We start from the raw sequence: 25,538 nt of genomic DNA on the forward strand, positions 1-25,538 counted from the left end.
AGCGGGTTGCCAGGGCCCGAAGAGGGCTGGCGGCGGTGGTGTAGCTCGGTGAGTGGGGCGGGCCGCAACTCGCCAGTTTGGTCGCAGCGGAGAGGCCGCTGTGCTGGCCCCCGGCGGCCTGCTCAAGGTCATGGGCTGTGCCAGCCCTGACTTCTGAGCCCCGCGGAGTGCCGGGACTACTGATGCCGGCGGAGCCGTTACATTTCGTCCGTGGCCGGCCTCCCTCCACAAAGAAGATTAGCGGAGAGTTAGGGTGGCTTCCTGGAGGAGGTGGTGGCAGTGGGGTTTCGAAGATTGGAGCTGGGTCGCGGCCCTGTTGGGGCGCTGGTCTGTGGTCAGTAGCTCTGCGCAGCCCTGTAAGGCCAGCTCGGGTCTCTAGGCAGCTCTATTCCCGCCTCGACGGCTCTGGAGCCTAGTGGGAGGTTAGCGACCCTCTACTTGGGCCTTGGATATAAGGAGGCGGAAGGAGGTGTACGCTCTCCAAATCTGGACCTGCCTCATACCATTGCCACATTTTGCCTATTGAAGAGTATCTTACCACCTCCAGTTCCCAGCCCCTCCCCCACAGTAACAGACTAGTCACTGTCTTGCTACTTGCTTAGGCCAGTCATGACCCTTCCAGGGATCCAAGATTCATGGTTCTTCCCCGCCCTTGTTTTAGTATCTGGATTTGATAACTTCATTTTGGATGGATATGTGGCCCAGAATCCACTGAAAGGTCTGCTAGAAATTGGGTAGAAGGTCTCTGTGGCTTAGAGCTGATAAGTGAAGGGACTTGGGTAGGAACATGATGATGTTCTTATTTCAAGCTGGATGCCCATCATGCCTTAGCACTGGAGTTAGCCCATCTCTGCAGTTGAGAAGAGGAATCCCTTTGGGGATGGGGAAAGACCAAGTAATAAAACAACCACTTTCACAACAAAGGTGGAGCTGACAGGAGGCAGGTGGGGCACCTTAGCACCAGGACCTTTTCTGAGTAGTGGCTGCACTGGGCTAGACCTACTTTCAGTTACAGAGCCTGGGCTTCCTGCTGCTTGATGGTCTCTGCCTTTTCTGCCTTCCTCCTACACCTTCTACTTCTCCAGTGGTGACTAAGCAGCAAGTGAGAGTGAAGAAAAAGGGAGCACCCTACTTAGAGCGCCAGCCAGGCCCGTGGGCTGGAGCCATGGCTCCTGTCCAGAGGAGGATCCTGGTCCCAGGCCATGACTGCTTTGACCTGGCACCTCCTTGTGAGGCTTCCAACTTTGTGGGTCTTTATGGCAGGTATATAGGAGCCTTGGCCAGAAGTGATTGCTGCTACTTGCATTATTTATTCTCTCTTCAGAATAGTCTGAGAGTATCCAGGGTTACTTTAAGTGGTAAGGAGATATTAGAGTTAGGAGTGTCGTGGGTTGCTAAGCCCTGGCTATAGTCAAGGAGCATGTTGTTGGGCCTTGACAGAGATGATTGATCTTTTTTCATTAGGCTGTTGGTTCCTTGTTGGAGAATTTGGCCACAAAGAGTTGCCAAAATAGCTGGGCCAGGAAGAAAGCGCCGCAGCCCTGACCCAGACGCTGTTGCCGACCCCGGGACACTCTGGCTGTCAACCAAGCGGCTCAGAATGTCTGGCGGGGCCAGTGCCACGGGCCCAAGGAGAGGGCCCCCAGGACTGGAGGAGGCCACTAGTAAGAAGAAGCAGAAGGATAGAGCAAACCAGGAGAGCAAGGATGGAGACCCTAGGAGAGGTGGGAATGGCATTCCCAGAGTGTTCATGGCCTCCTTCCTTCCCTCTTACTGGGCACACAGATTGGGGGTTGGGAGATGACTGTTTTGCTGCTTTGTCTTGGTCTGATACTCAGAGAAGGCCCCATACCAGCCTGAGTAAAGCTCTTGCTTTGAGCCTGGGGTCCTTGATTAAGATCCAGAAAATGGTGTCTTGATGTGGTAGGGTCTTTGGGACTGGCTCCTCATCATTTCCTCTCTGTTCTTTATTTTGTTGTCAGGGTCAGTGCCCAATCCACAAGAGGAGCATACCAAAGAGGGTAAGTAATGAATGGGACTTTTGAATACTAAGGGAGGAGATGGAGTACTGGGAATTTAGCTCCCATCTGGAGAAGTCCCATTTCGGTTGGATCTATTATCAGCAGCTTGTGAATTCCTTGTGATCTTTTATCATTCCCCTTACAGAGTTGTTGCTTGATTGGGGACAGAATGAAAATGAGGTAATTGTCAAGCTGCGTGTGGGAGCAGGACCCTTGCGGCTGGAGGAGGTGGATACTGTTTTCACAGACACCAACTGTGTGGTGCGGCTTCCAGGTGTGTCCATCTGCCTTGACCACAATAGCGTATTTGAATTCTTTGATATCCTCCACCCCACATCACTGCTGCTACTTTGTCTCTAGGTGGTCGGCAGTGGGGTGGTGTCCTTTATGCTGAAATAGAAAGTTCTTGCGCCAAAGTTCAGGCCCGTAAGGGTGGAGTCCTACAGCTGGCATTACCCAAGAAGGTGCCTCTGCTCACGTGGCCCTCTCTCCTGGTAAGTTCCAGTAAAGGGAAGGGTGGGGATACACAGTGCAGTCTTCAGGGCCTCACTATTATATTTTTGGCAGAAGAAACCTCTAGGGACCCAGGAGCTGGTGCCCAGGCTGCGGTGCCAGGAGAATGGGCAGGAACTGTCTCCCATTGCCCTGGACCCAGGCCCTGAGCCCCGCCGGGCTAAGCAGGAGGCCCGGAACCAGAAGCGGGCCCAGGGCCGTGGTGAGGTAGGCTCAGGGGCTGGCCCCGGGGCCCAGGCAGGGCCCAGCGCCAAGAGGGCTGTACATCTCTGCAGAGGGCCAGAGGGGGAAGGGTCCAGGGATGGCCCTGGACCCCAGGGTGATGCTCCACCCTTCCTGGCTGATCCAGCCCCCCAGGTGAGAACTAGGTGCCTGTTTGGGTCTTAGGAGATGGGGGGAAGGAGTATGGATTGGAGTGGGGGCCACCTGTTGGACCTAGGGCTGATCCTGCCCACAATCTTGCTACAAATAGGTTGAGGCTGAAGAACAGCTCTGTGTACCACCACTGAATCCGCAAACCTGCCTCCTAGGCTCAGAGAAGAATTTAGCCCTTTTGGCAGGAGAGAAGTCAGTGTCCCCCAGGAATGACCCAGTCTCCCCAGCAGTGGCCCAGATCAGAGACCCTGGGAAAGATGACCTTGTCAAAGAAGAGATGACAGTAGCAACAGATGCTGCAACGTTGGTGGATGGTAAAGGTGGGGCTGGGGATGGGCAGGCATAACCCCAATTGGGTTGCAGGATTAATGGGCTGTTAGGGAGTAGAGAAGCCATAGACTGGAACCTATCCTGGGTGGTACTGAGCCATGGTCTCAACATAGAGCCTGAGTCCATGGTGAACCTGGCATTTGTCAAGAATGACTCATATGAGAAGGGCCCGGATTCAGTGGTGGTGCACGTGTACGTGAAGGAGATCCACAGGGATACCTCTCGAGTACTTTTCCGTGAACAGGACTTCACACTCATCTTCCAGACCAGGTTGGTGGTGGGCAGGAGCCGGGGCAGATGGTATGCCTCGAATGGGACCATATGCCTCATGCTTTTTCGTTTTTATTGTTCCTTTTGCCCTGCATTTGCAGGGATGGAAACTTCTTGAGGCTGCATCCGGGCTGTGGGCCCCACACCATCTTCCGTTGGCAGGTGAAGCTCAGGTGGGTGGTGCCCGGCTCCACTACTGTGCCTGTCCCACCTGGGGCTCCTTCCTCCTGGTCTGTCTAACCTGATACTTTCTCTACCCAAGTTCCTGAGCTCAGCCTTTTCCTGCAGGAACCTGATTGAGCCAGAACATTGCACCTTCTGTTTCACGGCCTCTCGCATCGACATCTGCCTCCATAAGCGTCAGAGTCAGCGCTGGGGGGGGCTGGAGGCCCCAGCTGCACGAGGTCTGCACACGAGCTCCCTTCATTGCCTAACCCTGCGTGACTGTGACCCCCATCCCTGCCACATGCTGCTAACCACCAGCCCCCTCATTCCCCCTTTTTAAGGTGCAGTGGGTGGTGCAAAGGTTGCCGTGCCGACAGGTCCAACACCTCTGGATTCAACCCCTCCGGGAGGTACCCCTCACCCCCTGACAGGCCAGGAGGAAGCCCGGGCTATGGAGAAAGATAAATCCAAGGCTCGATCCGAGGACACAGGGCTGGATGGTGTGGTGACCCGCACAACCTTGGAGCATGTTGTCCCAAAGCCAGAGCCACACCTGGCCTCGGTGAGAATCTTGGGTTGGGAAGGGCCAAGAATGGAGGCTGAAGAGCCTCAGGGATGATCTCTCATGGCCCATTTGCTCCCACAGCCCAAGCCCACATGTATGGTACCTCCAATGCCCCACAGCCCTGTGAGTGGAGATAGCGTGGAGGAGGAGGAGGAGGAAGAGAAGAAGGTGTGTCTGCCAGGTTTCACTGGCCTTGTCAACTTAGGCAACACTTGCTTCATGAACAGTGTCATTCAGTCTCTTTCCAACACTCGGGAACTTCGGGACTTCTTCCATGGTGAGAACAGGGCCATGAGCCTGAGGTATGGGCAGAAGGGGTACCTTTATTCCTCACTTCTTTTTTTGCTTTCCTAGACCGTTCCTTTGAGGCAGAGATCAACTACAACAACCCACTGGGGACTTGGTGGACGTCTGGCCATTGGCTTTGCTGTGTTGCTCCGGGCCCTGTGGAAGGGCACTCACCATGCCTTTCAGCCTTCCAAGCTGAAGGTGATCTGTGGCCATTCTCACCCTTGGTTGGAGAGGGTGGGGAGGATCAACCAACTGTGAGTGCAGTGGGTGCTAAAGTTTTACACTCATACCTTGGCCCCTGCATCCAGGCCATTGTGGCAAGCAAGGCCAGCCAGTTCACAGGCTATGCCCAGCACGATGCCCAGGAGTTCATGGCTTTCCTGCTGGATGGGCTACATGAGGACCTGAATCGAATCCAGAACAAGCCATACACGGAAACCGTGGACTCGGATGGACGGCCTGATGAGGTGGGGGGGGTGGAGGAGGTCAGAGGGTAGATATGCCTCATATGCATCCTAGCTCCTAGGTTTCCTCAGTTCTTACCACTCTCCTCCTCAGGTGGTGGCTGAGGAAGCATGGCAGCGGCACAAGATGAGGAACGATTCTTTCATTGTGGACCTATTTCAGGGCCAGTACAAGTCGAAGCTGGTGTGCCCTGTATGTGCCAAGGTGTGATGGGCTGCCTTGGGAAGAGGCCCTCTAGTTAGGCTCAGCTTGACTAGTTAAATTTGATTCAGAGACATCTGCATTTTCAGGTGCTACAGGGTAAAATTGGGGCAAGGAAGCTACAGGGAGGCCTTAGATTCCTCTGTGGGCTAAAGAAGTCAGGCAAGGTAGGCTTCCTGACTGAGACGAGAGATGTTTGAAGTCAGTTTGGTGTGACAGAGGTAAGGTATGACAGAGTTGTGCGTAACATTAGAAAGGCATGTGATGCTGGGTATGATGGTGCACGTGTTTATTCCTGCAACTTTGGGGACAGGAAGATTTCAAATTCAAGAGTAGCCTTGGCGATTTAGCAAGACTGTCTCAAAAAGTAAAAATAAAAGTGGCTGGAGATATTGCTAAATGGTAAAGCACTATGTTCATTCCCCAATATCACAACACACACACACACACACACACACACACACACACACGGAAAGGTGTGTGGGATTCAGGTAAAGGGAAAATCAGGAAAATGGCTAAGCTACCAGAAAAGGGGAATTTTGTCAGAAATGGGAAAGTGGGATTTTTCTTTCCTGGTGGACCTTCCTGCTGCATCTAGTGTTAAGTCTGAGAGTTTGCTGATTGGCAGTGAGGGCCCTGAGAGCCATCAGAGGGCCTTTGTTAGGATCTGGGCACCAACATCTTGTCTCTTTGCAGCCACCCAAATGCCACTTCTGTATCCACAGGTCTCCATCACATTTGACCCGTTCCTTTATCTGCCGGTGCCCTTGCCACAAAAACAAAAGGTTCTCCCTGTCTTTTATTTTGCCCGAGAGCCACATAGCAAGCCTATCAAGGTGAGGAGTAAGCCCCTATTCTATGCTATTCCAGAGAACTGGCCCACCTTTCCCATTGACACACCTTCCCCATTGTTGCCACAGTTCCTGGTGAGTGTTAGCAAGGAAAATTCCAGTGTGAGTGAAGTTTTGGATTCCCTCTCTCAGAGTGTCCATGTGAAACCTGAGAACCTGCGTCTGGCTGAGGTAAATCTGTTTTTCCCCAGGCTCATACATATATAGATGTGCATTGTGTACTTACAACATAGACAGTTGTCTAGTCACTTGCATCTGTACATACACATGTGAGTGTACATGTTCAGGTATTGGGTAGAGGTACCCTCAGTTCCTGGTCATCCAGGTTTACTAACCTTTTTTGTGGTGGACCCTAGTGCCTTTCCTGCTTTAGATAAGAAGCTTAAGCTGCAGGATTGTCCTACTATTTGCTGTGGTTCTCCATCCAGTTGCTGTTTCATTTTATCCCAGATCCTCCCCAAAATTCCTTCCCTTTAGCCTAGCAGTGCTATTTGTGTCAGGGACCTAAGGGTGGGGAGGAGGATCCTCAAATTTGGCCTCTCCATGATAATGTGTTGTAGTCTTAGCAGGACCTCACTAGTTATAGCAGGATAGAGGCCTTCAATGTGGAGAGCCAGTGTAGGGGATCCCTGCCCATGACTTTTTCTTTCAGCACCTATACTATGGGCCCTGAGACTGGTGCCAACACAGGTGTATACCTCTTTTGGCTCATAAACCAAGTTGTAGACTCAAGTCCTGGGCAGTCTTTCTGCTCTGGGTCATGGCTAGGGAAAGGGGTTATCCTCACACGGGATCTGTGTCCTTTGTCCCCAGGTAATTAAGAATCGCTTCCATCGTATATTCCTGCCCTCTCACTCATTGGACACTGTGTCCCCATCTGACATGCTTCTCTGCTTTGAGCTGCTGTCCCCAGAGTTAGCTAAGGAACGGGTAGTGGTGCTAGAAGTACAACAGGTGAGTTGAGGGTCAACCTGACGGCACAGGGCCCTGGTGGTAGGGGCACTCCTTTCTGACTTTGCTGAGCCAGACAACCCACGTTAGCGCCCCCAGGTGCCCAGCGTCCCTATCTCCAAGTGTGCCGCCTGCCAGCGGAAGCAGCAGTCAGAGGATGAAAAACTGAAGCGATGTACCCGGTGCTACCGTGTGGGCTACTGCAACCAGTGAGGAACCCAGTGGTTTTCCCTGACTCTTCCTCTCCATCTTCCACACAAAGACACCACATATAGTTTAAGCCCTCCACCTGCTACCCTACTTCACCAGACCCTGGGGGAGGCAGACTGGCATACCTAATTTCCAGGGCTTCAGACTAGCCCCAATATATAGTTGTAGGAGATGGAGTAAAGCCTTATTCTTATCTTCCCTTCCCTTCTAGGCTCTGTCAGAAAACCCATTGGCCTGACCACAAGGGTCTCTGCCGCCCTGAGAACATTGGCTACCCCTTCCTGGTCAGTGTACCTGCCTCACGCCTCACTTATGCCCGTCTTGCTCAGCTGCTAGAGGGTTATGCCCGGTGAGTGCCCAGAGGTTAAACTAGGATGGGATGGATGAGGAGAAATGATATTCAGAGGCACCAGATGGGTTGGTGAGGACTTTTCCTTGCCTTACTATCTATTGCCAGGTACTCTGTGAGTGTATTCCAACCACCCTTCCAGCCTGGTCGCATGGCCTTGGAGTCTCAGAGCCCTGGCTGTACCACACTGCTCTCCAATAGCTCCCTGGAGGCTGGGGACAGCGAGAAGGACTCCACTCAGCCTCCTGAGCTCCAGCTGGTGACCTCTGTGGCTGAAGGGGATATGGGGGTCCCCCAGGTGTGGGCATCTCCTGATCGGTGCCCTGTGCCTAGCACCAGTGGAATTTCTTCTGAGATGCTGACTAGTGGGCCTATTGAGGGTACTTCTTTGCCTCCTGTCGAGAGGGTGTCCCGGCCTGAAGGTAAGATCCAGTTAAGGGCTCCAAGCACTGTGATGGGAGATTGGGGGAAGATTGTTTAGAGCCTGGTGGGCAAGGGAGCTCTGACTATCATGTTCTCTCATAGCTGCTGTGCCAGGATACCAACATCCAAGTGAAGCCATAAATGCCCACACACCCCAGTTCTTCATCTATAAAATTGATGCATCTAACCGAGAGCAGCGGCTAGAGGATAAAGGTGTTTGAAGCTGTGGGAGGAAGCCATGAGGATAAGGGTTGAAGTGGCTGTTCTCCATAGCTTCATGACTCCTATTCCTGTTTATCTACAGGGGAGACCCCACTGGAGTTGGGTGATGACTGTAGCCTGGCTCTGGTTTGGCGAAACAATGAGCGCCTGCAGGAGTTTGTGTTGGTAGACTCCAAGGACCTGGAATGTGCTGAGGACGCAGGCTCTGCTGGTGAGGCTGCTCGCGCTGGCCACTTCACCCTGGACCAGTGCCTCAACCTCTTCACACGGCCTGAGGTGCTGGCACCTGAGGAGGCCTGGTGAGAATAGGGCAGCAGACAGGTAGTGGGGCAGCAAGGGAGGGAAATTGGCTGGTCCTGACCTTCTTCTGTCCCCTATCAGGTACTGCCCACAGTGCAAACAGCACCGTGAGGCCTCCAAGCAACTGTTGCTATGGCGCTTGCCAAATGTGCTCATTGTGCAGCTCAAGCGCTTCTCCTTTCGTAGTTTTATCTGGCGTGACAAGATCAATGACTTGGTGGAGTTTCCGGTTCGGTGAGTGATGGATCTTGTCATGCCTGTGGGCAGAGCAGAAGGGCCAGAGGGCATCCTGGGCACCTGCTAACCATTTGTTTTACCCTTCCTTTATTGGGTCTGCAGGAACCTAGATCTGAGCAAGTTCTGTATTGGTCAGAAAGAGGAGCAGTTGCCCAGCTACGACCTGTATGCTGTCATCAACCACTATGGAGGCATGATTGGTGGCCACTACACTGCCTGCGCACGCCTGCCCAATGATCGCAGCAGCCAGCGCAGTGACGTGGGTGAGGGCACACACAGCCAGCAGGATAGGTGGTAGGGGTGGTGGTACATGCTGTGTTCACACTCTTTCCACCCTGCTATAGGCTGGCGCTTATTTGATGACAGCACAGTGACGACAGTAGACGAGAGCCAGGTTGTGACACGTTATGCCTATGTACTCTTCTACCGCCGACGGAACTCTCCTGTGGAGAGGCCCCCCAGGGCAGGTCACTCTGAGCACCACCCAGACCTAGGCCCTGCAGCTGAGGCTGCTGCTAGCCAGGTGAGGCTTGGGGAGGCTTTACAGGCTAGTGGGGGCCAACTCAGATTGTGGAGAAGGGATGGGGCGGGGCACAGCTTTCTCTTTTCCAGCCATAGCCCCTTTGAGCCTTGGAACTCATAGAAGTTGCAGACATAGTTCCCTAACATTAAAGCTTCACCCAGAGGCATCCTGGTGCCCTAGGGGTATTCACTAAGGTGCACACATGTACAACAGCACACTGCCACAGTGTGCACAAAAGCACAGGTCAAGCAACTGCTCTGAACCTCACCAGGCATGTGCTTTGAACAGACTAGATACGTGATCTCTCCCAGCTTTCTTCTTCTTACCCTCAACATGCTCACAGCTGAGGTGACAGCTATCTCCATTGAACCTTCAGGATCTTCTGTCTCTTTTACTCACAGCATGTGCTATAGGCCCCTTTGGTGGGCATAGTCACATCATTTTTCTGGACTGGCTGGCCCTTCTCCTCCCTTGACCCCTCTCTGTCAGGCTCAGAGAAATCCCTCAGAAGATAGTGGTCTGGATATGGGCAGTCCCCAGGAGATTTCCCTGGGGTTGGCAGGCCTATCTTTCATGAGCCAGTTCATTCTGTGGGAGGCTTGACCTAAAAATATTAACCAGGTAACCCACTACCCATCCCCATGAGATGCTGCTACATGTGGGTTGGGAAGCTGTGGAGGAGATCAAAAGGCTAACAGGATTTGTAATAGCCTTGAAATTAGCCACCTGCTTACTCCCTGCTGCTTGATCTGGGGCTTTAACCCTATTCACCCCAGGCAGGACTGTCATGCCCAGGGGTCTCGGGGACACTCGGTCCTTCCCACCCCTGGGTGCTGATGGCCGTTTCCACATACCGTAGGCTTCCCGGATTTGGCAGGAGCTCGAGGCCGAGGAGGAGCTGGTGCCTGAAGGGCCGGGGCCCCTGGGCCCATGGGGGCCCCAAGACTGGGTGGGCCCCCCGCCACGTGGCTCTACCACACCAGACGAGGGCTGCCTTCGGTACTTTGTCCTGGGCACCATGGCAGCTTTGGTGGCCCTTGTGCTCAACGTGTTCTATCCTCTGGTATCCCAGAGTCACTGGAGATGAGCTCATCTGCAGGCAGCTGCTAATGAGCTGTCCTTCCTCTCTGCCTCTCAGGCCATGCCTGCTTTTGGTGGGGAACAGCTGTGGGCTTTGGGCCTCAGTGTGCATCTGATGGGAGAGGGTGGTGATGTTGCCCCTGCACTGGCAGAGCATCCTAGGGTGGGTAGCCATCCAGCTGTCTGTCCAATTCCTCCTTCTGCTCTGACCCTTGGCCTGGGGCTTGGCCCTGCCCAAGCAACTTCCTGTATTTAAAAGTGTTAATAAAGCGAGACTATTCAGGCCCAATCTCGTCTCTGTCTCAACGTCGCTGCTGTCTGCGCCTGCCTTGGGGCCCTCCCTTGGGTGCCAGCGCTCTGAGCCAGCACCCCCGGGATGCCAGGCAGCATGCTGGGCAGCCCCCAACCCCTGTCCTCATATTCTGTTGCAGGGACTAGGCCCTGGCCAGGCCCCCGAGGTGGCCCCCACGCGGACAGCCCCTGAACGCTTCATCCCCCCTGTGGACCGCCCAGCCCCCACCTACAGCAACATGGAGGAGGTCGATTAGCAGGTCCCTGCCTGATGGGGGAACTGGGTTTGGGAGAATCCCCTACAGTGGCCATCTCTTTGCCATTTCTCCTTCTCTAACCCAGAGGACACTGGCTCCATCAGTGGGGAGTTGGGGTGTATGATTTGGGGGTGGGGGCCTCACAGGTTGTGACCTCTTGTCAGCTTGGTCCCCAGTGGGCCTTGTGGCTTTTCCAGCTGCCTCCAGTGCTGCGTGATTTGATTCTCAGTTTTACCTTCAATTCTTCCTGACCTGCATTATAAACGTTATAATTTTATTCTAAAAATTGTAATTTTTTTTTGCATTTTCGAAGTGATTGCTGCTGTTTAAATATATTTTAAAAATAAATAATAAATAAGCAGACTTAGTGACTTTGATCCACCATATCCTGTGGGATGGTATTCCCTCCCTCTCCATCTGGTATGTTAATGTGTGTCTGTATATTAAAGACCCTAAAAGTACTCTAGTCAGGGGAGATGGTGGAGCCACAGCTCATTCCCTGTGGGTCATGAAGCCCTAGTGTCATCAGCTCTCTGGAGCTGCCGGCTGCCTTGTCATCACACTGGTTCAGAGTGCCATATGGAGATGACTGATTGGCATCACTATCAAGATCTCAATACATCTGAGGAGTAGAGAAGTGCTCTGTGAACCTCTGGTGCTAATAGTATGGTATGAAAGCTGGAGACACTGGAGGACTTGGTGTGGGGTTGGGAGGTCCTGTGGGTATCTTTTCTGTTTTCAAGTCTTTGCTGTGTTTGAAAACCATCTGCATTCCTCTTGGGGAGAACAGAGCAGGAAGAAAACTACTGTGAGGAAGATCCTGTTCTAAAAAAAGGACAGAGCTGGGCATCATGTCACATGCCTATATTCCAACAACTGGAGGCTGAGGCAAAAGGATTGCAAGTTCCAGGCCAGCTTGACCCTGTCTCAAAATAAGATGGGCACAGTGGTGCACGCCTGTAATCCCAGCAGCTGGGGAGGCTGAGCAGGAGGATTGTGAGTTCAAAGCCAGTCTTAGCAAAAGTGAGGTGCTAATTAACTCAGGGATATGGCTGGGGAAATGACTCAGTGGTCCAGTGTCCTCGAGTTCAATCCCCAGTACCAAAAGTAAGTAAGTAAATAAATAAAAAGGGTTGGGGATGTGGCTCAGTGGTAAGCACCTCTTTTAGATCCAATCCCTGCTACCAAAAAATAAAAAAGGACAAGACCAGAACTAATCTTGTCTGGCTTTATATTAGAGGGAGAATACTGGATCTTTCCAAGCTGTTTCTTCCCTTAAGAACCCCTGAGACCTTGGCTCCTGGCAACTGTCCCAAGCTATTCATCCACAGTCATTGGCAGGTCTGTTCAGCATCACAGCCTATGCAGCTTTATACGTGCACCTTGTGAGATGCTTTCTTACAGCCAAGCATGGTGGCACACACCCTGTAATACCATCAGGCAGAGGCTAGAGGAGTGCAAGTTTGAAGTCAGCCTGAGTAACTTTTCTTGGCACTAGGGATTGAACCCAGGGGTGTTTTACCACTAAGCCACATCCCCAGCCCCTTTTGAGACATGGTCTCGCTAATTTGCTGAGGTTGGTCTCAAATTTGTGATTCTTCTGCTTCAGCCTCCTGAGTTGCTAGGATTATAGGCATGTACCACTGTGCCCTGCCAGCCTGAACAATTTAATGAGGCTCTGTCTCAAAGTTAAAAGGGGCTGGGGATGTAACTGGTGGAGAGTGCTTGCGTTGCATGCATGAGGCTCTGGATTCAATCCCCAGTGCCACAAAACAACTACTTTTCTCCTGATAATGCTGCCTCTTTTATTTTCCAATTGTTTGAGGAGCAAAAATACTTATGAGACAGGCATTTAGAGAAGTGGAGCAGCAATAAGAGGTTAGGCAGTGTCTTGGCAGCCCTGTAGGTTGATCCCCATTCCCAATTTCATGTGGCTCAGCATTCAACCCTTGCTAGTAGTTCTTGGCCTCAAATGGAGTTGGGTGGCAGGGAGTAGATGGAGCTCCTGGGGAGGTCTAATCCCATGACCAATTTATTTTTTTCAGTGGGGACAACCTAAGGGTCATGTGGGGCTGCTGGCTGTGGAGATGACCTTGAGCTGCGGTCTTGCAGAGATGGTGGAACTGCTAACTTGTTTGCTGGTATTATCAGCTGTGATGCTGCTAGAGGGCCTGCTGTGTAGGCATGGGCTGCAACAGGATTGTGCTTTAATGTTAGTAACCCTGTTGCTGCTGAACCCATGATGCCTAACCCCTCTGTGGAATCTGCATGAGGCTGCTATGACCAAAAGGACTGTGGCCTCTACTGCTTCTGTGCCATCCGCTTATGCCAGAGGGACCTGTTCATTGGCTTGGCTGCTGAGCCCTACCCCACGCCCCAGTGTTCCTTGCTGGCTGCTGCCTGGCTTTTCTCTTTCTTTTGCTTTCCTGGAAACAGGGCCAGAAGCTCCTGCAGGCAGGCTAACCTCCAGACTGGAGCCATAGAACTTTTGCATTTCTACTTTGTGTAAATTATGGTTCCAGAGGACTGGCTAGACATCCTCTATTCCATGCCACTTCCACTTATGACATGCTTGGTGGCACCAGTGGAGCTACTATGTGATCCTGTTGCATGGAGCTTTAAGGTCCACAGGGTACAATGAGGGAACCAAGGGAGTATAGACCCTGACCTCACTGAGGGGGCCATCAGTAGACTTGCAGGCCTTGGCGATGGTCGTAGCTGTGCTACTTGAAAATTTTTTGATGGCATCAGGTGCCAAGAGAACAGTGGCAGTGGTAGGCACTGTGCATGGTTCTGCTCATAATGGGCACCTTTGTGCTGGACTGGAATCCTGCAGCTGCAGACTTGCTGGTCTGCATAGCCACACAGTGCTGGTATGGCTATGGCTCTGCTTCTAACTGCTATTTATTTATTATTAATATTTTTTGGTACTGGGAATTGAATCCAGGGGAACCACTGAACTATATCCCCAGTCCTTTTTTTATTTTTTAGTTTTTTGAGATAGGGTTTTAGGGTTTAAGTTTCTTCTGATGCCACCAAAGGATTCAATGCAGCACAATTACCACCATCACCAAGTCCTGCAAGTATGGTGATGGCCCCCTTAATGGGGTCAGGGCCTTGCAAAATTGTTGAGGCTGACCTTGAACTTGAGATCCTCTTGCCTCAGCCTCCAGTCACTGAGATTTCAGGCATGTGCCACCATGCCCCACCCAGGTGTGCCCCTGCACAGCTCAGCAGCTCAGGCAATGTGTGCCTAGTACCCTGTGTGCCCATCTCCCTGCCAGGCATGCTGCCATCCCCAAAGGATGTGAGAGTTTGCTGTGGAGTCTCTTGCTCCAACACATCTGCTAACCCCATATCATCATATGGCACACTCTTGATCCAGGAAAGAGAGAGAGACTGTCGGGTCCAAGAAGGGGGCGCCATCTGAGCCTGGACAGTACTTCTGCAGTGGAACCACATCTCCTACTTGACTCCTGTACCTGGCCTTCATTGTGTAGTGCACTAGGCATCACATGGGGGCCATGGGGCCATAGGGAGGTAAGAAGCCTCAGGACATGGGATTGGACCTGGATATTGATGCAGCAGAACCTGGCACCTGGTTATTATGTGGGACCCAGATGCATGTTCAGACATGGAACTAACTGGTCGTTGGTGGTATATGAGCACAAAGCAGGTCACAGGATTTGATTTCAGCTTAGTCTGGACACTGTCCAATTCTTGAAGATACAATATGAGTGACACCAAGGCCTCCAAAGGCCTGAGCTCTCGTCCCAAATCTGGGGGTTTCCTTATATCATCAGTAGCTGGATCACCCACCCTCTACAGGAAGAACACAGTTTATATGTTGTTTTAGACAGAAGGTCCTGGAAGACCAGTGATAATGTGGGGAGACAGCCAAGCACAAAAGCCATAACCATGAATATGCCATCTCCTCTGTCCCACCTGTCCCAACCTCAAAGGCCTGCAGAATGAGCTGGGGTTGTAGCTCAGTTGGTAGAGCACTTGCCTAGCACGTGTGTGGTACTGGGTTTGATCCTCAGTATCTCATAAAAATAAATAAAGGTAATGTGAGCTGGGGATGTGGCTCCAGCGGTAGCGCGCTCGCCTGGCATGCGTGCAGCCCGGGTTCGATCCTCAGCACCACATACAAAGATGTTGTATCCGCCGAGAACTAAAAATAAATACTAAAAAAAAAAAAAAAAAAAAAAAAAAAAAAAAGCACAAGGCCCTGGGTTCAATCCCCAATACTGCAAAAAGATAAAATAATAATAATAAATAAATAAATAAATAAATAAAGGTATTGTGTCCGTATACAACTTTAAAAAAGTCCTGCAGAAGCATTTTGAAGTCATAACTTGCTTGTGATTTTCCTGACATTTGCATGCTCTGGCAACAGTGTGGCACGAAATTTTAAACTAAATCATCATAGAAATTTTCTGAGGTCCCTCCAGGCCCAAACCTTTCCTTTTCCTCTCCTGGCCAAGTGAGTCCCAGTGGTCACCTAAGTTTTGGATTTATGTGGTTCCTCTATAGGCTGTATTGCACATTCTCTTCTATGCAGTCTAGATCGGGATTTCCTGTGATTAATTTTGCTCAACTGTTTCCATGACAACCTCAAAGCTGTGCCGTCAAAAACGCGACGGGAACTCACATTTGCTTCCCGAGAACAATATTGGGATCACTTCCCAGGGCTGAAAGATAAAAGTCAAAGAGCAAAAGGTCAGGCCCGCTTTTTCCTCCTTCCTCAATATTTAACACTTTCCCTGCAGGCCCGAGGCAAATCTAAAAGTTCTACTGACCCCACCCTGTCATCGGGCCTGTAGCAAGGATATCGAAGCCAAGCGGCCGGAAAGGCTGGTGTGGCTGCTGTCTATCCCTTAAATGGCGTCGACAACTTGGAAAGTTCCGCCCCCTTCCACCGAGAAAGGACACCATTGGCTCTCCTGATAGGTTTCATTCTTTTATTGGTCAATGGGAGGATGCCGACGTGCAGATTCGGCCCAAAGTTTCTTTTGGTTTCCGGTGTTCTTACGATGGCGGCTCTAGACTCTCTGGCGCTTTTCACCGGCTTGGGCCTGAGCGAGCATAAGGCCCGTGAGACGCTCAAGAACGCTGCTCTGAGCACGCAGCTGCGCGACGCGGCGACTCAGGTGCGCGCTCTTCTGCCCCTGGCGGGGGTGGTGCCCCAAAGCAGCTTGGGGCAAGGTACAAATCCCAATCTGTTCTCCGTGTCCTGATGTTGCCTTTCTCACTGGTCGTGGGGCTTTACCCCTGATCCCTCTAACCGCAGGCACAGCAGACTCTGGGCTCCACCATCGACAAGGCTACCGGGACCCTTCTATATGGCTTAGCTTCCCGACTCAGGGATACCAGGCGTCTCTCTTTCCTCGTGAGCTATATAGCCAGTAAGAAGATCCACACTGAGCCTCAGCTGAGCGGTGAGACCCCTGCCTGTAATACCAGGTCCACCCCCAGTCCCTCCTTTTAGCCAAGATCCTTATCTGCCCTTTTTGCCAGGTTACTCAGTTTCTATCTCGTTTTGTTGCTTATTATTATTAGTATTATTATTTTTTTTTTGGTACTGGGGATTAAACCCGGGCGCGCGGGGGGGGGGGGCTTTACCACTGAGCTACATCCCTAACCCTTTTTATTTTGAGATGTATGGCAAAATTGCCCAGGCTGGCCTCAAACTTGTGATCCTCCTGCCTTAGTCTTCTGAGTTTGTTTCTGCACAGACATTGGGCATGGAGGGGATGGCCTCTAGTGAGATTAATAGGGGAACTGTCATGATGAGGAGCCTTCCTCAGAACACATGTTTCTTCCCTTGTACCTGAGGACTTTTGGGGTTGTGCCAGGGCTTAACCTCTCAGGAGACCAAATTGTTCTAGGTTTCTTGGGGTTAGAGCCCTGTGTACTCAATTCTTGGAGCTGAGTTGATACAAACTCATTGCCTTTCCTTTTTCAGCTGCCCTTGAATATGTGCGGAGTCACCCCCTGGACCCTATTGACACCATGGACTTTGAGCAGGAATGTGGTGTGGGTGTCATGGTGACCCCAGAGCAGATTGAGGAGGCTGTAAGTCTTTACCAGGGCATCAGCTGCCTCCCCAGTCCTAGCTCTGGAAAGGAGTGATGTAGTTTCTCTAACAGGAAGACCCAAGGTGAGGGTGTTGGTTTTTAGAATGTCTCAGAAGGGGCTTTCCTGAACCATATGGTTTGGATTTCTTTAGGTGGAGGCCACCATAAATAAGCACCGGGCTCAGATTCTGGTGGAGCGTTACCGGTTCAACATGGGGCTGCTGATGGGTAAGCAGAGCCTGGGGAGAAGAGTTACGTTGTTCTTTCTGGTCATGCCTTTTCTGGGCACGAGTGGGGGTTGGGAAAATAGGAGCACCTTACCCGTGTTCTGGCTGGGCCCAGGCTTTGGTTCTTATTGTCAGCTAGGACCTTTCCTTGGGGAGGAGGGGGAGGAATATCCTTTTTTACCTTCCTGTAGCTTCTTGTGCCCATGCTCCTAGGAGAGGCTCGGGCTGCGCTTAAGTGGGCAGATGGCAAAATGATCAAGCACGAAGTGGACATGCAGGTGGGCGCCTCCCTGAACTGAAGCTGGCAAAGACTCTGGCATGGACATGGCCTGAAATCCACTGAGGGATAAAATTGGGGAGGAGACGCCTGTCAGTATTCTTAAGTGGATCCCACTGTGGAGGGTGTAGCACTTGAGTCTCTGGGCTGTGTCTAATTTGGGTTGAATCACTTTATTCTGCCCTTAAATTTCCCATAAACGGGTAATGTGGCTTTCATGTCAGGATGCAGGCATAGATTCATAAGAGGATGATGGCTAAGGTAGATTGCTTGTCTTGATGCTGGGCCCACAGTTCTTCTCTGTAAATGGAAGCCTTTGTTATCTGGGTCCTCTGTGGACCCTCAGGAAGAGGAAAGCGTTGGAGGCCCTCAGAACTACATGAGGAGATGAGATGGTTGTGCTAGGTAGCCACATTCTTCCAGGCAATGCTGGTACAAAGACTAGGAAGCCCTTGGGTGGGTGGATAGAGGCATTCAGGGGATCCCCGAAAGAGGATATTCTTGTTCCTGCCTGACTCTGGTCTTTGCTCAGGTCCTCCACCTTCTGGGTCCCAAGATGGAAGCTGACCTAGAAAAGAAACCCAAGGTGAGTCTGGGCATGGCCCAGGTTCCTGGAGGTAAAGTAGGATAGAGTGAGACTCGAATTGGAGAAGGGAGTGTCTGATCACTATCCTCTGCCCAGGAGAGATTCTGACCCAACTTTGGTCCTTTTCTCAGGTGGCCAAGGCTCGTGTGGAAGAAACAGACCAGAGGGCAGCAAAAGATGTGGTGGAGAATGGTGAGAGACTTTAGAATCCTGTTACATTTAGCTCTCTTTCTTCTGGGCATTCTCTCTGAAGAGTCCTTACAGCCCAGGCTTCTCACAACTTTGGCTTATTCAACACCATGCCTTCTGCCTCAAAACTGGGATTCCTGGTGTTTCCATTGTTCCCTTTCTCCAGAGACTGTCTTAGGAGGCTTCAGAAGTCTAACTCTCTATATCATGTCTCTGGAATTGAATAAGAAGGGCATGCTCAGAGCTGTTCTGATTGCAGGATAAGGATGGTAGTGATATGAACCTCTCTGAGCTGAAAATGGAGGCTGTATTCAAAGGACAAATTTTTCTTGGTTTCTTCCTTCTCACCAGCAGTTGAGGCTGCTGGACAAACCTTGTCTCTGATGGAGCAGCTCCGGGGTGAAGCCCTAAAGTTCCATAAACCTGGTGAGTGGGCATGTTGAAACCCTGGAGTTGGGGGAGGGGGATTAGTTCTTGGCAATGACTCCTGCAGCCAGGCCCCTAGGGTCAGGATCGTTGGGCTACAGCTTGGTCCTCAGGTTTGTTCTGGTCTTGGCAGGTGAAAACTACAAAACCCCAGGCTATGTGATCACTCCACACACCATGGATCTACTGAGGCAGCACCTGGAGATCACTGGGGGGCAGGTATAGGCATATGGCCAAGCAAGCTAGTGCCATCAAGTACCTCCTTGGATGTAGCTCCATACTACCTCATCTCATCCATTTCCATGGGAAGGGACAAATGTTTCTTTTCTTTTTTTTTCCCCCCCGTATACCAGGGATTGAACCCAAGGGCACTTAACCACTGAGCCATATCCCGGCCCTTTTTTATACTTTACTTAGAGACAGGATCTCATTCAGTTGCTTAGAACCTTGCTAAGTTGCTGAGGTTGGTTCTGAACTTGCAATTCTCCTGCCATAGCTTCCAGAGCCACTGGGATTAAAGGTGTGCATGTCACACCTAGCTGGACCATATGTTTTTTTTAGGTCTGAGCTTTGGCCTCATTCCTCTGCTCCCATCCCCCTTATCTCAGGTACGTACCCGGTTCCCGCCAGAACCCAACGGAATCCTGCATATTGGACATGCCAAAGCCATCAATTTCAACTTTGGCTATGCCAAGGTGAGCATGTGTCAAGGGCCCTGGCAAGCAAGATAACCTCTGTCTTTTCCTATGACTGAATACCAGAAAGGTGATCCTGTCTTACTTTTTGTTCTCAATGTGCCTGGGTGGGCAGAGGCCATGGGGGAACAACATGTATGTCAAATACATAGGAACCTATTGGACATATTGGAGAAAAAATTCTGAAAAGATTATGTTGTTACCCCAACTTTGTATAAGAGATGCCTTCTCTGGGGCATTTATTATTTTAAAAATTTATTTATTTATTTATCTATTGATATATCTGTGTATCTATCTATCTATTTATTTATTTATGTTTTGATCCAAGGGATTGAACTCAGGGGCACTCGACCACTGAGCCACATTGCCAGCCCTATTTTGTATTTTATTTAGAGACAGGGTCTCACTGAATTGCTAAGCACCTTGCTGTTGCTAAGGCTGGCTTTGAACTCGAGACCCTCCTGCCTCAGCCTCCCAAGTTGCTAGGATTACAGGCATGTGCCACTATGCCCGGCTCTATCCCTAGCTCTTTTTATTTTTTATTTTGAACCAGGGTCTTGCTAAGTTGCTTTGGGCCTTGCTAAGTTGCTGAGGCTGGCTTTGAACTCACATTCTCCTGCCTCAGCCTCCCAGGCCACTGGAATTACAGGCATGCGCCTCTGCGCCTGGCCCTATGGAGCGTTTAGAAGCAGGAAGATGAGAGAAGTTATTGAAGGCATTTTTAATTCTGATATGAAAGAGCTCTGAGAATCTCCTAGTTTTATGAGCCAAATCCTCAGGACCTTTATGACCCTTATGAGTTTTATGTGGGCTTGATAGTTATGTGGGTGGTCACAAATATTCTGACTCTCCTAGGCCAACAATGGTATCTGTTTTCTGCGCTTTGATGACACCAATCCTGAGAAAGAGGAAGAAAAATTCTTCACTGCTATCTGTGACATGGTGGCTTGGTTAGGTACAGACTGGGTGAGGCGTGGGCAGGGCTGGTTGTCAGTGGACCTCTTTTCGGGCCATGGCCTGCCATTGGGTATTTCTTGCTGGTTGCTCATACTGTGTTTCATATTGCCCCAGGTTATACACCTTACAAGGTGACATATGCGTCTGACTATTTTGACCAGCTCTATGCTTGGGCTGTGGAGCTCATCCACAGGTGAGGCCACGACCATAATGTAGAGCCAGGTAGAGTGACCAGATCATGGCCCTGCTGGGTACTACTCATACCCCTCCCCCACAGGGGTCAGGCTTACGTGTGCCATCAGCGAGGGGAGGAGCTCAAAGGCCACAACCCTCTGCCCTCACCCTGGAGAGACCGTCCCTTAGAGGAGTCATTGCTGCTCTTTGAGGTGGGCTTCTGGAAGGGCAGCTTGGTTTGGGTGGGCCAAGAAGCTGAGGATGAGATGCCCCTGGGCTTAGAGGCAGCCTGAGTCCTTGTTTCCTTCAGGCAATGCGCAAGGGTAAATTTTCAGAGGGAGAGGCTACACTGCGTATGAAGTTGGTGATGGAAGACGGCAAGATGGACCCTGTGGCCTATCGAGTCAAGTATACACCACACCACCGTACAGGGGACAAATGGTGGGTGTGGGCATGGGATGGTGCAATGGAGCTGTGGAGCAGGCCAGTGGGCAATGGGGTAGGGCAGAGGGACTAGATGGTATAACCCACTGCCTATGCCCCATAGGTGCATCTATCCCACGTATGACTACACACACTGCCTCTGTGACTCCATTGAGCATATCACCCACTCACTCTGCACTAAGGAATTCCAGGCCCGGTGAGGGAGCTGGGGCCATAGGGTGGGTGGGATCAGTGGGATTCTAGCAGCCTTTCTTGTGGTTTCTCCATTGTCCCAAATGTGGCCAGCTCTAACCCTACTCTTCTATCCTAGACGTTCTTCTTATTTCTGGCTGTGCAATGCACTGGATGTATATTGCCCTGTGCAGTGGGAGTATGGCCGTCTCAATCTGCACTATGCTGTTGTCTCTAAGAGGAAGATCCTTCAGCTTGTAGCTGCTGGTGCTGTGCGGTAAGTGTGGCTTTTTGGATGGGTACTAATGGTGTGTGCTTCCAAAGGCCTTCTCACCACCTCCTCATCCACAGGGACTGGGATGACCCACGACTCTTCACACTGACTGCTCTGCAACGGCGGGGCTTTCCGCCTGAGGCCATCAACAACTTCTGTGCTCGGGTATAGCCCAGTGGGCTAGGTGGGCAGATAAAGGCTGAGTGTGGTAATTTGAGGTTGTGGCTGTAACTGATGAACTTTCCTGCCAGGTGGGAGTGACAGTAGCACAGACCACAATGGAGCCACATCTTCTTGAAGCCTGTGTACGTGATGTGCTGAACGATACAGCTCCACGGGCTATGGCTGTGCTGGAGTCACTACGGGTTGTCATTACCAACTTTCCTGCTGCCAAGGTGGGCCTGCCTCCATGTTGTATGTGTGTATATATAGGTGGCTGGGTATGTGCCTAGGTATGGGGGTCTTAGGCACATACCCAGCCTGGTGTGATTCAGATACCTATCTTCTGCTATAGCCCTTGGAAATCCAGGTGCCCAACTTTCCAGCTGATGAAACCAAGGGCTTCCACCAGGTTCCTTTTGCACCCATAGTCTTCATTGAGAGGACTGACTTCAAGGAGGTGAATAGGGGATAGAGGGACCTAAATGTGGGGAAGAGGGTCCTGTCGCTGCTGTCTTGCCCTGGGGCTCTTTCATCTCCTAATCCATTTCCTACTTCAGATAAACAAATCTCTGCTGGACGTGCAGGTGGAAGAGAGCCTTATTCTTATCTGATTCTTACAATCTCTTGTGTTTACCCCACTTCCTATCTCTAGGAGCCAGAGCCAGGCTATAAGCGTCTAGCTTGGGGCCAGCCTGTGGGCCTGAGACATACAGGCTATGTCATTGAGCTGCAGCATGTTATCAAGGTGAGAGGCTGCGTTCAGGATTTGTGTTTAGCCAAGAGTCCTGGTGGTGATTCCCTGGTCTGGTTGCAAACTTCCCCACTTCCAGGATCCTAGTGGCTGTGTGGAGAGCCTGGAGGTGACCTGTAGACGGGCTGATGCTGGAGAGAAGCCCAAGGCTTTTATTCACTGGGTTTCACAGCCTTTGATATGCGAAATTCGCCTTTATGATCGACTGTGAGTGAACAGAGCTGGGATGGGTGCAGTTACAAGATGGGCATTGTGTGCTGTGGCTGCCCAGATATGGGTCTGACCTTCACTCTTGACTACAGATTCCAGCACAAGAACCCTGAAGATCCTGCTGAGGTGCCAGGTGGATTCTTAAGTGATCTGAACCCGGTAGGATCATGGATTGGGGTGCAAGGGTGGTGGGCCTCTGTGACTGGATAGCTTTTTGACTTCCCTAACTGCAGGCATCACTACAAGTGGTGGAGGCAGCATTAGTGGATTGTTCTGTGGCCCTGGCAAAACCCTTTGACAAGTTCCAGTTTGAGCGCCTCGGGTACTTCTCCGTGGATCCGGATAGCCGCCAAGGACAGGTACTTTGCTTTACCCAACTGCCCCTTTCTGTAACAGTAATGTTCCCTGCCATTTGTTGCATTAAGCATTCTGCCCACATTGCCTTAGTTAATTGTCACTTACTGAAAAATCTCAGAGGTTAAGTCCATGCACAAACTTATAGGAACCCTACCTTTTTTACTCTGAAGTAGTGGCAGGCATAGGGGTTGTTATCCTTAAGAAATTAAGGTCCAGGGCCATCAACTCCTTACCCCAAGTCATAAAGTTATTGAGAACCTGGGTCTCCTGACCCCCTGGGTCCCTTAGCTCCTCTGGGATGAGGAGGGAGTTTTGGGAGGTTTTGTCTGGTGAAACCTAACTAGGTCTCCTGGCCTGGTTCTGGCTTGGTGGTTATTCTTCTCCCTGTGTCCTTTAGCTTGTCTTCAACCGAACAGTCACACTAAAGGAGGACCCAGGAAAGGTGTGAACTGGAAGTACTGCGGACCTACCTCATCCTCCTGGAAGCAGTGGGTGCCCTCACCACCCCACACTCCATGTCAATAAAGAATAGCTAAATTCCACTGGAGTCTGTGTTGTCAACCCTTTTAGCGTCTGAGGGCCCTGGAGACATGCTGTGGATGGTGGGGTTGGGCTTGTGACAGCTTTGAAATCACTGGTGCACTTCTTGGTGCTGGAGGGCAGGGCCTTGGGTGGAATTAACATCCTCTGCACCTTGTCTTGAGGGACTGGAGGGTTCTGGAAGTGCTGCTTCATAGTTAGGAGCCCTGTGCCAAAGGGGATGTAGGTTTATGTCTGTGCCAGGCAGATGGAGAGAGGCCTATTTCCCATCATTCAGCAAATAATTATTGGGCATCCAGTATGTGCCAGGCACAGAGTAATGAGGCATAAACGCTGCGAAAGCTTTAAAATTCATTTAGAAAAAGGGAAATGTGGGTGACCAAACAGGGTGGGTGAGCCATCTCCTTAAGCCAGTGCAAAGGTGCAAAGATGTTTCTGATCCAGACTGGAAATGACTTATGAGGAACTCAGAGGGGCCATGGTAAGTTTGCCAGGACAAGAGAACAAGTGCAAAGCTCTGGAGGCAATAAGGGATTACAATAGGCTGGATGCCCTCTGGGGTAATGGGGGCTGCTGGCAATACCTGTATCTGCAGCTTTAACTGCCTTCCACATTTTCCCTGTATACAAACACCAGGATACCCGAGGCCCGCTTTAAGGTGGACCTGAGTGCGGAAGGCGGAGCTGAGATGGCAGTGGATTGCAAGGGTCCTGGATGCTGGGCCCTCTAGGATGTAAATGACCCATAAGTTTCTTGAGCCGAGTACGGCTGGGGACGCTGGGCCCAGGTCAGAGGTTTGTGGAGGCCACCTTAAGTGAGAGGCCAAGACGGGTTGGGCTCCGCCCCACGTGGGGCTGCTAGACCGAAGGAGGTTCCAGCGGGCGGCAGAAGGTGGGTTCAATGAGCAAGCTTCAAGTCCCAGCCCATCTAGCGTCTCCGGCTAGACTGAACCCCGACTATGGCTCCGCCCGTCATGGAGAAGCGTCCGTGGGCGGGACGCCCCGCCCCCCACCTCGGGGTCTGCTCTCAGCTCCAGGAGCCCAGCTGCCTCCTAGTCTGAAGCGTTCACTTTAAGTCTGGCCGGGAGGCAGTCCTAGTTCTCGCGGGATCCGATCCTCTGATTCTCGCGAGAGGGGCATTCGGCACTCATTGGCTGTAAAGGTTGAATGTAAGATGGCGCTCAGGGAGCTGTGAGGAGAAAATCCTGTCGGTCTTGGAGCAGCGACGGCAGAACCGGGGCCCCGGGCGGTGCGGCGGGGCCGGCGGGTAGAGCGGAGGCAGCGGCGGCGGTGACGTCGCCGGGTGAGGGCTCTGATGGGGGCGGGGATGCGGCGAGGCTGCGGGCCTGGATCAGGGGGCCCACTCCACACAACGGCGGGCGGGGGCGGCTGAGCCTTTACCGCAGGGCCCAGGAGACTTCGGGGCGGCTCCGGAGCTGAGAACGTCCCTGGGCTCGCTTGCCCCCGCCCCGAGGGTGGGGGAGGGGCGGGCCGGGGATTCGGGTGGGCGCGGTGCGCGGGCGCGCACCCCAGCCTATTTTTACGTGCGGGGGCGCGCGCGCTGTGCGGCCCTCCTAGTGCGCGTGGCCGCCGACGTGCGCGTTCCCGTCCCGGATATTTGTGCTCCTAGAGCTGTGGCCCATGGGCAAGAGTTGCTTCCGGGGCGCGCGCCCGNACAGCAGGGCGCGCGCCCGCGACCCTCACTTTGGGGGCGCGCGCCCTGCTGTTGGGTGGCGGTGCCGGTTTGAGAGCGCGCAGGACGCCTCTTCTGAGCTGGGGGGTTGCGGGCAGACGGCTGGCTGTTTGGGGAAGGTTGAGGGTTTAGCCTTTCTTGCTCTGGTGACGTCCCTGGACAACCGTGACCTATGTCTGCGGAGAAATCTAGCGGCTTTGCTGTGTGTCTTGCGGCTCCGCTTCTCCGCGAGGCTGGCGAGATAGCTGGTTGTCCTCAAAGAACGCGGTTACCCTAGGTCCATGTGCAGGGTGGGTGCCTGTGGAGGGTGTTGCTTTGCTTCAAAAAACGAATCTTGTTGCTCCGAGAGGGCAATGAGCCCCCTCGGGTTTCCTCAGCTTGTACTGGGGCTTTGTGCTGGGGAGGGAAGGTTAACATTTCAAGGCCCTTCTGTACT

General features: G+C 51.9%; 3 protein-coding genes and 1 long non-coding RNA gene across 5 annotated transcripts in view; 3 read left to right on the top strand and 1 right to left on the bottom strand.

The window, feature by feature from the left end:
• The first annotated feature begins 69 nt into the window (after nt 1–69).
• On the top strand, nt 70–11,253 carry Usp19 (ubiquitin specific peptidase 19). The gene is given in 28 exon segments (XM_048794368.1): nt 70–334; nt 1,465–1,724; nt 1,983–2,021; nt 2,167–2,295; nt 2,382–2,515; nt 2,589–2,891; nt 3,007–3,223; nt 3,353–3,509; nt 3,611–3,682; nt 3,798–3,913; nt 4,016–4,236; nt 4,321–4,516; nt 4,594–4,640; nt 4,642–4,728; nt 4,839–4,997; nt 5,089–5,199; nt 5,922–6,032; nt 6,117–6,218; nt 6,861–7,001; nt 7,089–7,207; nt 7,420–7,557; nt 7,666–7,979; nt 8,083–8,193; nt 8,285–8,501; nt 8,584–8,736; nt 8,842–9,002; nt 9,084–9,262; nt 10,774–11,253. Coding segments are annotated over 28 exon segments (4,263 nt in total). The 5' UTR covers nt 70–182; the 3' UTR covers nt 10,891–11,253.
• A 3,940-nt stretch (nt 11,254–15,193) lies between these two features.
• Nucleotides 15,194–15,769, bottom strand: LOC125613524. The gene is made up of 2 exons (XR_007344053.1): nt 15,693–15,769; nt 15,194–15,584 (listed from the first exon to the last, which is right to left on the bottom strand). It is a non-coding gene; the product is annotated as an uncharacterized LOC125613524 (long non-coding RNA).
• On the top strand, nt 15,732–23,412 carry Qars1 (glutaminyl-tRNA synthetase 1). 2 transcript variants are annotated; one of them, XM_015487224.2, is made up of 24 exons: nt 15,732–16,043; nt 16,184–16,331; nt 16,859–16,968; nt 17,123–17,198; nt 17,411–17,475; nt 18,007–18,060; nt 18,192–18,252; nt 18,601–18,675; nt 18,809–18,894; nt 19,284–19,370; nt 20,226–20,325; nt 20,442–20,520; nt 20,605–20,713; nt 20,812–20,942; nt 21,049–21,141; nt 21,256–21,393; nt 21,468–21,555; nt 21,642–21,785; nt 21,905–22,009; nt 22,205–22,297; nt 22,383–22,510; nt 22,606–22,672; nt 22,747–22,872; nt 23,268–23,412. In XM_015487224.2, the coding sequence occupies exons 1-24, from the start codon at nt 15,873–15,875 to the stop codon at nt 23,316–23,318; spliced, it is 2,385 nt and encodes a 794-aa protein (XP_015342710.1). In that variant the 5' UTR covers nt 15,732–15,872; the 3' UTR covers nt 23,319–23,412. The 2 variants fall into 2 exon arrangements, with proteins under 2 accessions (XP_015342710.1, XP_015342711.1); XM_015487225.2 differs by having other exon boundaries at nt 18,604–18,675.
• A 1,043-nt stretch (nt 23,413–24,455) lies between these two features.
• The window catches only part of Qrich1 (glutamine rich 1), a 44,844-nt gene continuing 43,761 nt past the window's right edge, over nt 24,456–25,538 (top strand). Inside the window, exon 1 of the mRNA XM_015487230.2 lies at nt 24,456–24,712. The gene's annotated coding sequence lies outside the window, so the exon portion shown is untranslated. The remainder of the gene's footprint in view (nt 24,713–25,538) is intronic.

This window comes from Marmota marmota, unplaced genomic scaffold, assembly GCF_001458135.2.
Source record: "Marmota marmota marmota unplaced genomic scaffold, marMar, whole genome shotgun sequence".
Taxonomy (NCBI): domain Eukaryota; kingdom Metazoa; phylum Chordata; class Mammalia; order Rodentia; family Sciuridae; genus Marmota; species Marmota marmota.

Coding starts and splice junctions, on each gene's coding strand:
- Qars1 (XM_015487224.2), top strand. CDS start 15,873: ATGCCGACGTGCAGATTCGGCCCAAAGTTTCTTTTGGTTTCCGGTGTT. Junction 18,253..18,600: donor AAAAGATGTGGTGGAGAATG/GTGAGAGACTTT, acceptor CCTTCTCACCAG/CAGTTGAGGCTGCTGGACAA. Junction 22,298..22,382: donor AGCTGCAGCATGTTATCAAG/GTGAGAGGCTGC, acceptor CCCCACTTCCAG/GATCCTAGTGGCTGTGTGGA.